The sequence below is a fragment of the Bos javanicus genome, chromosome 6, assembly GCF_032452875.1.
Source record: "Bos javanicus breed banteng chromosome 6, ARS-OSU_banteng_1.0, whole genome shotgun sequence".
Lineage (NCBI taxonomy): Eukaryota > Metazoa > Chordata > Mammalia > Artiodactyla > Bovidae > Bos > Bos javanicus.
The window spans coordinates 36,917,146-36,929,168 of record NC_083873.1 but is presented as its reverse complement, the minus strand read 5'-3'; the positions used below and the strand labels follow the sequence as shown (position 1 = coordinate 36,929,168).

Here is a 12,023-nt window from a genome sequence, read left to right as displayed (position 1 = left end):
AGTAGGGGGCTGACAAGATACATTTAAATTTTAAGAAGATGGCCTTGAACACCATTGGACCACAGGCTGGACAGCACCCGATGTCTGGACTTTGAACTCCCAGGTACTGCCTCCAGACTTCCATCTCTGACCCAGATTAAACCAGGCCATTCTTCCATCGAACATGCTATAACCACCTCACCTTCCAGATAAAGTCTGAATCTTTATGTAATAGATTTCACTGTATGGTCTTTGCTTACTTTTTCTAACCTTCTATTCCTTTTGAATATCTGGTACTTTCTGCTCAGTTCAGTTCAGTCACTCAGTCGTGTCTAACTCTTTGCGACCCCATGGACTGCAGCACCCATGGCCTCCCTGTTGTCCATCACCAATTCCCAGAGTTCACTCAAACTCATGTCCACTGAGTCAGTGATGACATCCAACCATCTCATCCTCTGTCGTCCCCTTCTCCTCCCGCCCTCAATCTTTCCCAGCATCAGGGGGTCTTTTCCAAAGAGTCAGCTCTTCACATCAGGTGGCCAAAGTATTGGAGTTTCAGCTTCAACATCACTCCTTCTAATGAACACCCAGGACTGATCTCCTTTAGGATGGACTGGTTGGATCTCCTTGCAGTCCAAGGGACTCTCAAGAGTCTTCTCCAACACCACAGTTCAAAAGCATCAATTCTTCAGCGCTCAGCCTTCTTCACAGTCCAACTCTCACATCCATACATGAATACTGGAAAAACCATGGCCTTGACTAGACGGACTTTTGTTGTCAAGATAATGTCTCTGCTTTTTAATATGCTGTCTAGGTTGATCATAAGTTTTCTTCCAAGGAGTAAGCATCTTTTAATTTCATGGCTGCAGTCACCATCTGCAGTGACTTTTGAGCCCAGAAAAATAAAGTCTGTCACTATTTCCACTGTTTCTCCATCTATTTGCCATGAAGTGTTGGGATTGGATGCCATGATCTTTGTTTTCTGAATGTTGAGCTTTAAGCCAACTTTTTCACTCTCCATTTTCACTTTCATCAAGAGGCTCTTTAGTTCCTCTTCACTTTCTGCCATAAGGGTGGTGTCATCGGCATTTCTGAGCTTATTGATATTTTTCCCAGCCATCTTGATTCCAGCTTGTGCTTCATCCAGCCCAGTGTTTCTCATGATGTACTCTGCATATAAGTTAAATAAGCAGGGTGACAATATACAGCCTTGATGTACTCCTTTTCCTATTTTGAACCAGTTTGTTGTTCCATGTCCAGTTCTAACTGTTGCTTCCTGACCTGCTTACAGATATTTGAAGAGGCAGGTCAGGTGGTCTGGTATCCCATCTCTTTCAGAATTTTTCACAGTTTATTGTGATCCACACAGTCAAAGGTTTGGCATAATCAATAAAGCGGAAATAGATGTTTTTCTGGAATTCTCTTGCCTTTTTCATGATCCAGTGGATGTTGACAACTTGATATCTGCTTCATCTGCCTTTTCTAAATCCAGCTTGAATATATGGAAGTTCACAGTTCATGTATTGCTAAAACCTGGCTTGGAGAATTTTGAGCATTACTTTACTAGTATGTGAGATGAGTGCAACTGTGTGGTAGTTTGAGCATTCTTTGGCATTGCCTTTGTTAGAGATTTGAATGAAAACTGACCTTTTCCAGTCCTGTGGCCACTGCTGAGTTTTCCAAATTTGTTGGCCTATTGAGTGCAGCACTTTTACAGCATCATCTTCCAGGATTTGAAATAGCTCAACTAGAATTCCATCACCTCCACTAGCTTTGTTCTTAGTGATGCTCTAAGTGCAGCAATCACAGATGGAGGTTCATGACATTGTACAGGAGACAAGGATCAAGACCATCCCCATGGAAAAGAAATGCAAAAAAGCAAAATGGCTGTCTGAGAAGGCGTTACAAATAGCTATGAAAAGAAGAGAAGTGAAAAGCAAAGGAGAAAAGGAAAGATATAAGCATCTGAAATGCAGAGCGCCAAAGAATAGCAAGGAGAGATAAGAAAGACTTCCTCAGCGATCAATGCAAAGAAATAGAGGAAAACAACAGAATGGGAGAGACTAGAGATCTCTTCAAGAAAATTAGAGATACCAAGGGAACATTTCATGCAAAGATGTGCTCCATAAAGGACAGAAATGGTATGGACCTAACAGAAGCAGAAGATATCAAGAAGAGTTGGTAAGAATACACAGAATAACTGTACAAAAAAGATCTTTACGACCCAGATAATTAATGATGGTGTGATCACTCACCTAGAGCCAGACATCCTGGAATGTGAAGTCAAGTGGGCCTTAGAAAGCATCACTATGAACAAAGCTAGTGGAGGTGATGGAATTCCAGTTGAGCTATTCCAAATCCTGAAAGATGATGCTGTGACAGTGCCAGCAAATTTGGAAAACTCAGCAGTGGCCACAGGACTGGAAAAGGTCAGTTTTCACTCCAATCCCAAAGAAAGGCAATGCCAAAGAGTGCTCAAACTACCGCACAATTGCACTCATCTCACACACTAGTAAAGTAACGCTCAAAATTCTCCAAGCCAGGCTTCAGCAATACGTGAACCGTGAACTTCCAGATGTTCAAGTTGGTCTTAGAAAAGGCAGAAGAACCAGAGATCAAATTGCCAACATCCGCTGGATTATCGAAAAATAAGAGAGTTCCAGAAAATTCTGGGAGTTGGTGATGGACAGGAAGGCCTGGCATGCTGCGATTCATGGGGTCGCAGAGAGTCAGACACAACTGGGCAACTGAACTGAAACAATGGTGGAGGTAATGAAGATAATGATGAACTCCCTCAAAAGATCCCAGGTATGTACTATTACAATCTGTGCCCCCAACCCTGCAGCAGGCCACCACTGACCCACGCCTTTGCCAGAGACTCCAGGACAGCCACAGGCAAGTCTCCTGTGGGGTCACTATTCCCTTCTCCTGGGTCCTTGGTGCACAAGATTCTGTTGTGCCTTCCAAGAGTCTATTTCCCAGTCCTGTGTAAGTTCTGGCAGCTCTATACTGGGGTTGATGGCGGCCTCCTCCAAGAGGATTTATGCCATACCGACACCCAGAGCCCCTGTCCCTGTGGCAGACCACTGCCGACCTGTACCTCCACAGGAGACACTCAAACCTAGTTCTGTCTCAGTCTCTGTGGGGCCCGTGGGGCCTGGTGCACACAATGTTTGTTTGAGCCCTTTGAGCGGCTCTGGCGGGAACAGGGTTTGATTCTAAACGTGAATTCGCCCCTCCTACCGTCTTGTTGGGGCTTCTCCTTTGCCCTTGGATATGGGGTATCTCCTCACAGCCACTCCAGTGCCTGTGGTCTTACTGGGGTTTTTCTGACCTTGGACATGGGGTATCTCCTCATGGCTGAACCAGCAAAGTGCAGCGCCTGCTCCTGACCTTGGATGTGGGGGCAGGGGGTGGGGGGGCTTCTCTGGTACTTTAACCACATCAAACTACTTTACAAGTCTCAAAAGGGTTTGGACTGTGCTGTCCCCTTCCTGTTGGTCCATTTAGTTCCTCTTTATCCTTCAGGATCAGCTTGAGAGCCAGATCTCTGGAGAAGCCTTTATCAACCCTCCCCAAAGCGTGTGCCCCTCAGGGTGGATTCTCAGACTAGTTCACACACCTCTCCCTCAGTGCCAGGAAGCAGCAAGGCAGCGGGAAGGTGCATCTCAGAAATGGCCCATCAATGTTCCCACTCAATGTGGATGACTTTGCCCATTTTCATTTTCTCTCATGTTCATTAGTACTTCTTTTCCTTCACTGCCTGCTAAGTCGCTTCAGTCGTGTCTGACACTTTGCAACCCCAATGGACTGTAGCCCACTAGGCTCCTTTGTCCATGGGATTCTTCAGGCAAGAATACTGGAGCAAGTTACCATGTCCTACTCTAGGGGATCTTCCCAATGCGGAGATCAAACCCACATTTCTTACGTCAGGCAGATTCTTTACCACTGGTGCCACCTGCAAAAGCCCCTTTCCTTCAGTAATACAGAGCTTTTCTTAATGTGACAACTGAAACTGTGCAAGCCTAAACTTTCTTTGATTTCTGTGTAGTACTCTGCATATGTAAGCACTTTTTAGTTTGTAGAGACCCTTCAAATATCTGTTGCTATTTAATTTCCGCCACATCCCTGTGAGGATACGGTACAACCAGAGCCAGCAGAGAAGTCACATTTCCTGTTAATCATGATGGCGTTACTCCCTCTGTGGTAGATGATCTGGAATACTGAGAGTAAGGCACATATACATTACATCTGGTATATTTATATTTGTGTGACCATTTTTTATTTCCTCTTAGGCTGGCCCAAGAATTATTAAGAGAAAACATTTTAATTTCTACATGGTTGGCTTTTATCTCTATCTTTGTTCATCCTTTAAGAACATATTTCCACAATTCTGGTTAAAAACTATTGTTTGGTTGGTTTGGGGAGGTCTCTTTGATGGGGGTTGTTTAGAGGTTTTTGTTTGCTTTGGGTTTTTTGGCTTTAAACAACAAAAATACTCTGGAGGATAGAAGCCTGAAATCAAGGTGCCTGCAGAACCAGGCTTCCTGTGAAACCTTCAGGGAGTTTTCCTTGCCCTTTCCTCACTTATGGTGGTTTGCCTGCAGACTCTGCTATTCTTGGTGTATATCTGTATTATGCTAATTCTCCGTCTTCACAGGCCTTCTCCCTGGGTCCTTCTTTGTTCACATGTCCATCTCCTTATAAGGACACCTGCCTGGTTGATCTTTAATTTCAAGGATTTGCAGGTGTTTTCTTTGTGGCCTAGAATATTCTTAAATGTTCCATGGAGATTCAAAAAAGAACGTGAGTGATCTCCTTTGACGCAGTATTAAGTGTGATATATATATACATTAGGAATTCTTCAGGCAACTATACTGGAGTGGGTAGTCATTCCCTTTTCCAGGGGATCTGCCCAACCCAGGGACCAAACCCAGGTCTCCAACATTGCAGGCGGATTCTTTACTGTCTGAGCTCCAGGGAAGCCCATACATTAGGTCATCTATTCTATTAAAACCCCTACTATCCCTTGATCACTTTTATCTTTTTTTCTCTGTCAAAGTTTGAGAGAGATAAATTTAAGTTTCCAACTACTATTGTGGTTTTGGTAATTCCCTTCTATGTATCTTGATATTGTATCTTATGTATATTGATATTGTTATTCAGTGCATAAAAGTTCACTATAGTTAAATTATTGTCGAAAGTATCAATTATCAACATAAAATAATCTTTCACTTTAACTTAATACTCACCTTATAATCTCCGTATCAGATTATTGTACCATTTCACACCTTTTGTATATTTAATATATATTTTCTCACTCCTTAACTTTTTAATTCATTTTGAATGGGTCTGATAAAAATTCTAAAATATATTTAAAATTTTTAATTCATATTTAAGACTTTGTCATCTAGTAAATTTAACCTCTTCACATTTCATGTTTTTGTCCAATATTTCTCCCATCTTGTTTCTTTCTCTCTTTTTATGCTTTCCTGTTACTTTTCATTTTCTTTTCTTGTTGCTGTTGTTACACTGGAAATTTTCTCTTTGCTTTTTATTCTACTGATTTGGAGTTTATACATTACAATCCCCTTTATATAGTTTTTAGTATTTGAGCCAATATTGTTTCAACCATATTAAGAATAAAATGGTATTTATAACCTATTTTGAAATGCAGCCAGGTTTTAAGAGAGCTTCAGTTTACATGCTGATTATTTGGTGATACTGTGATAGTATTTTTTATTCTGGCTTATTTCTTAGAAAATTGAGAGTTAAGGACTAAATGGCAGAAAAGATGCATGCACACGGAGTATATATGTGTTCTTTACCTTATATTTTAAAATATTTTTCTTTCTTTTCTGAGCTTCATTTATGGTTGTTTCATGCTATAACTTTTTTTCTTTACAATTCAGTTCACTTAAAGAGCATATGTTACCTTCCAAGTGGGCTTTCCCTATCAGAGACTGAAAGGAGAAATGATGTAACAGTCTTACATTTCTGTTATATTTAACAGTATGCAAAATGTGTGTTAACATGCATTATTCCAGGTAGACTACACAAAAAGCCGTAGGTGTTACTATTCCTAATTTCTAGATAATAAAACTCAAGCTCAGTAAAGTTTAATACTTGTCCAAGATCCCAAGATACTGAAACCCACAATTAAGAACATAGAGGCTGACTTAAGGGTGAAGCAAATCTGAAAGTCAAACCCAAATCATTCTAACTCCAAATCCTAAATGTCCTTTAGCCACAGCCTAGGTAGACTAGTGGTCATGTATGGATGTGAGAGTTGGACTATAAAGAAAGCTGAGCGCCGAAAAATTGATGCTTTTGAACTGTGGTGTTCGAGAAGACTCTTGAGAGTCCCTTGGACTGCGAGGAGATCCAACCAGTCCATCCTAAAGGAGATCAGTCCTGGGTGTTCATTGGAAGGACTGATGCTAAAGCTGAAACTCCCAATACTTTGGCCACCTCATGGGAAGAGTTGACTCGTTGGAAAAGACCCTGTTGCTGGGAGGGATTGGGGGCAGGAGGAGAAGGGGACGACAGCGGATGAGATGGCTGGATGGTATCACCGACTCCATGGATGTGAGTTTGAGTAAACTCTGGGAGTTGGTGATGGACAGGAAGGCCTGGCGTGCTGCGATTCATGGGGTCGCAAAGAGTCGGACACGACTGAGCTACTGAACTGAACTGAATTGAGGTAGACTTGTGAAGCTGACCCCTGGAGTGTGTGGAGTTGTCACTTGAAGATATCCCTTGGACCAGCCCACTGCCTGGCACAAGGGAGGGGCTGAGTTCCTATTTGCGGATTGAATATGTTAGAATCATCATCCCCTTCAATGCTAGGTGGCCTTGTGCCTCTGGATGTCCAGCAGGTGGCGCTGTGTAGCCAAGAGGCTGTATCACTTCCCTTTAGTGAAGCTATTAGAGTCCATACAGGTCCTGAGAATTTCAAAAGCAGTCTATTAAAAATAGAGGCCAGTAAAGGAGATACATTAAAAAATCAATGGCTAAATATATACATATCCATATATGTGTGTATATATATATACATCATATATATATATATATATGATATTTATAAATAAAAGCATTTAAATAGTTTGTTATAATTCTTTTTCAACAACCAAAAACCCACAGGTAAAAAATTTAAGCATGATCCACATTAACCAACCAATCCAAAGCAAATTGTGATTTCAAGTTAACTGAAAAAAAGTCAGTTTAATAATTGTTTAGTTGACTTTGGGGAGTCTCCACACCTCCTCTCGAGTGTGGTATCTGCTTTGGATCTGAAGGCCTTTGTAGAGTACGTTGTACTTTGTTCACCCCTGTGTGGGGACTGGTAGGCAGCACGCCCCTTGGGGACACCATGAGCTCCTCTTCTTGAGGACAGAGATCACATGTTGCTCCTCTTCATGTACAACATCTTGTGCCATCAATGTGAGTGGATTAAAAGTCCAAACCTGTAACTGGTCCAATGTGGTTTTAAGAGGTGGCAAGCCATGTAACACTGAAAGAGGAGTATTCTTGTCTTAATTAGTGGGTCATAGGATGACATGGAGGGAGACTAAGGGGAGGGACTGGAAGATGTCCCTACCCTTCTTGATATAGCACACGAGCAATGTGGTTGCCTGTATTCATTGCTCCACTGACTGCTTGAGTTGGACTTGCAGACTCGTTCATGTTTGGGTCACTATTGTCCACTCCTCTTTTAATTCTCTAGTATACTTGGGTGGGAAAGGGGACTAGGTGAGGGAAAGATTTTACTAAATACCATTTAAACCCCAAATCACTTACTATGAGGTTTTAAAATGCATTTTATGCTGTCCTGAAGATTATTACAGAATCAACTAAGTATTCACCACTTCCTGAGTGTTGAGAACTGTGGTCAAAAGATATATAAAACCTCTGTGATCAAAAGAAACATAAGAAGTATTTCCTTCTTGAAGTATATAGGCATGCTTAGGTATTATACCTGTAGTCATTAGAGTTCAGCACAAGACACCACTCATTAAAGTGTTGAGATTTTTAATAGATTTGTTGTAGCGGTTTGGTTAGGGAGGAAGAGTCACCATTACTAGACTCTTAAGTGTCAACCATTATACTGGATAAATTTTAGTAATTTTTTTTTTAAGTACCAAAAACTCCCATGAGATAACTCATTATCTCCATCTTATAGAAGAGGAAACTGAGGCTTAGAAAATTTAAGCCTCTTGTACAGGTTACAAGCAACTTGTACAGGTCACAGACCTGATTTGTATAGATCAGATTCAAATCCTAATCTCCTGTGACCTACTCAGACTATGATCTCCTCTCCTTTCTCCAAGACCATTCAGAATGGGCTGGTAAGATTGACAAGTCTCCACGGCAGAGCTGTGGCTTGAGTTTAGAGTGTGCCATACAAGATCTTGGAGAAGGAAATAGCAACCCACTCCAGTGTTCTTGCCTGGAGAATCCCATGGACAGAGAAGCCTGGTAGGCTGCAGTCCATGGGGTCGCACGGAGTTGGACACGACTGAAGCGACTTGGAATACAAGATCTGGTGGGTGGGTAGGAGGCAGATGTGTCTGTGTTAGTCAGCATCCCAGAAGGAAAGAGTTGGGAGTTGCAAGTGGTAATTAAAGTTTAACAGAGGGGCTGTTTACAGAGGTGTGGCAAGGTTACAAGAGTCAGCAAGGGGACACGAGGTGCTGGGAAGGATTCCCACCTCCAGGCCTGAAGGGACAGGAGAGGGAAGGGCATGGCGTGAGGCCAGTCTGACTGGAAAAGAGATGCCCCCAGCAGCTGTGGCCACAGTTAGAGGGTCCTGCCAAATGGCATCCAGGTAGTGAGGGAGAGGGCAGAGGGGGAAACCCAACTCCTGGGCCCCCAGATCTCCTGTCCTGCCTCCTATTGACTGAATGCAGGGGAGCCCAGTGGTGCGGTCTGTAGGCGTCAGCTGTGAGGCACAGAGAAGAATGAGAATTGATCTGAGAATAAAGTGAGATTGGCCTGCCCATCCTATTGTGGAGAGAGTGAGCAGCAGCCCACAGCAGGTGGATGAGAAGCCCCAGGTGGCCTCTGCTGGGGGCATCAGACTCACTGGTGTGGATAGTGTTGCGGGAGGTGGTGGGAAGTGAAGTTGAAGGGCACATTGGAAGTCCCAAGCATCAGGATCAGAGACGCCTGATCTTAATCTGATATTCAGTAGTAAGCCAATTCTGTTTCACATGAGCCAATGTTAATTTATTTCTTTTATAAGCCAGAGAACTGGGGAGGAACCCTGGAAGAATGATAGAGGGAAGGAAGGCAGGATGGCTGTCTGCGTGTCTACTGAGATGGTGTGAGCGAGTGTGCCGGGTCCTTTGCACACTTCATTTGGCCTGTTCTGTCTTCCAGTGACCTATGGGATGATGAGCTCCAGTGTGTACTACTACACCCGGATCATGTCACAACTCTTCCTGGACACCCCAGTGTCCAAAATGGAGAAAACTAACTTTAAAACTCTTTCTTCAATGGAAGACTTCTGGAAGGTATTTGCAAATGACCTCTTTATCATTGAAAATTGTTCATTTGGCTTCATAAATTCAATTCAGTAGTGTCTACAGATCTTGCTGTGCACTTAACACTGGGTGAGATGCTGTAAGTTATGGTGAGTTGTTAGCACTCCTGTTGTGAACCTTGCATGTACCTTATCTCATACCTTACCTTATTTAACCCCCATTGTAACTGAATAAGGTAAGTACAAAAATCATGTCCCAGATTGTAAATGAAGAAACTGACATGCAGAGTGCTTACATGTGGCTAAGAAGTAAGAAGAATGGACTTCTCTCTGGTGTGACAGAGACTTCCTCTTCCTAGGTTGTCATTCATTCAGTCATTCATGATGCACTAAATATCTGTTGAGTATCTCCTAGGATATAAGGCCCATGAGGGCAGAATTTGATTGTTTTGTCTGTTTTACTTCTGTTTTTGTCTCTTTTGTTGATGGTGGCTTGTACCCCAGAATAGGGATTCATGTGCTTAGTACAAGGCAGGCGTATTCTTTCAAAGATCTCTAATGTAAAATTCAACCCAGCCCCTCCCCAAATTGTCACAAATTCCAACATTAACATTAGAGGATAAGCAATAAGTGATATCATAGGAAAAATATTAAACTGATATCGAAGTTATATCCAGAATCTAAGAATATGGGAAGGGAATTTGGAGAGAAAATGCTTGTTTCCTCCTGGGGAAATACTTTCTAACATTCTTCTTATACTCTGGCGTCACAGCTGTTGATTTAAAGATAGAGGAAGTGGATCACAAGAACCAGAGTACACTAAATAATGCCTAAAAATTCTTGGAATCAAAAACCACATATATAAATCTTCCCCATTTCAATAAAGCAAAGCATTTCATCTCAGTTGACCCTCTGATAAAGATAAGACACTGGGAAATAACTCAGTGTGACAAAAGTGAGTTTGTCATCCCTAGAGGCAAACTAAGATGTCTCACATATACACAGTTCTGTGATGATGAGTGCAAACTCTAAAAACAGAGAGGAGGAAGAGGGGGTGGGGGCTAGAGGGTTCACAATATGACGGAAAACTCCAGACAACGTAAAGATCCACCAGATAGCAGACTGGTAATCAAAGCGATAGTCTTTTATCTCTGCAATGATAATGAACCATGATTACTATGTGGGATGCTATTTTAATAAGGGAAAGTGAAATTGATCATGGTTATAGATTTATGCAAATGACACCACCACCCCCCCACCCCCAGCCTTTAGAACTAGGGTAAAAAAAATCCAAGTTACTATTTATGAAGTGCCCACTTTGTGCCAGGTATAGCAACCACACAAAAGACAGATATTACAGGGACTTCCCTGGTAGTCCAGTGGTTGGGACTCCACTGCAGGGTGTGCAAGTCCGATCCCTGGTTGAGGAACTAAGATCCCACATGCCACGTGATGTGGCCAAAAAATAAAATTAAAAAAAAGATAGATATTACAGACACTCAAGTCCTCGCAGCTATATATTAAATGGTGGACCATGAGTGGAGCAAGGTCCAGTTCCTCTGACAGCAAAGCCCACCCTTGTCACTCTGCCCTGTTCACAGAGGTGTCAAACTGTGGGTCACACAAGCATTCCAGGAAGAAACAAGGCCGCCTCTGAGCTTGGAGCTTTTCAAAAATGTTGCCTTTGCTTTCAGTTCACAGAAGGCGCCTTGTTGGATGGGCTCTACTGGAAGACGCAGCCCAGCAACAGAACGGAAGCCGACAACCGAAGCTTCATCTACTATGAGAACCTCCTGTTAGGGGTACCACGTATACGGCAACTCAGAGTCAGAAATGGATCCTGTTCCATCCCCCTGGACTTGAGAGATGAGATTAAAGAGTGCTATGATGTGTACTCCGTCAGCAGTGAAGACCGGGCTCCGTTCGGTCCTAGAAATGGAACAGCGTAAGTATCTGTGGCTTGTGGACCTGGGCCCTGGCTTCTCATGGACATTCATTCCGTCATTTTCTGACCCCTTCACCAAGGAGAATTTGCCTTTAATGCTTATATTTAAGGCTGCGGCCAAACTTTGGCTTCTCAAGTTTTCTCTACTTTTAACATGCTTCAGCTTCCACATATATATTTTTCAAAAGGCTTAATTATTGACCCCATCCCCACAGGCACAAAGCTACCTGGGCCTTCAGAGGTTTCTTTTAAGATGCCTGGATCATGTGTTTATAGATCCAGTGCCATGGTTCACTAGGTTGTTTCTAGGAAGGGAAAAGATCTCTTCCCCAGGAAGCTAAAAATAGGAATTAGCAAAGAAAGCACCTCTCTGATACAACAAAAGACCCCTGCTGGGGGCAGGGAAGAGTGTGAACTTGGAATCTTCCTCCATTGAGTCTGAGATCTCTCTCCTTATTCAGTGTTTTTCAGATGACTTTAAAATAAAATCTTATTTTGACAAAGGCAAAAAAAAAAATTTCTTTTGATACAGAAATTCTTTTTTATTAGCTGTTAGAAATAAATTTGTGTTCCAAGTACAATTATTTTAAGTGTATGATAAGTTTTTGAGGCAGT

General features: G+C 42.4%; 1 protein-coding gene across 1 annotated transcript in view; it reads left to right on the top strand.

Moving 5' to 3' along the window:
• The window catches only part of PKD2 (polycystin 2, transient receptor potential cation channel), a 58,694-nt gene that overhangs the window by 20,023 nt on the left and 26,648 nt on the right, over window positions 1-12,023 (top strand). The window contains exons 3-4 of the mRNA XM_061419715.1: window positions 9,361-9,494; window positions 11,158-11,408. Coding sequence (XP_061275699.1) covers window positions 9,361-9,494; window positions 11,158-11,408 — 385 coding nt within the window. The remainder of the gene's footprint in view (window positions 1-9,360; window positions 9,495-11,157; window positions 11,409-12,023) is intronic.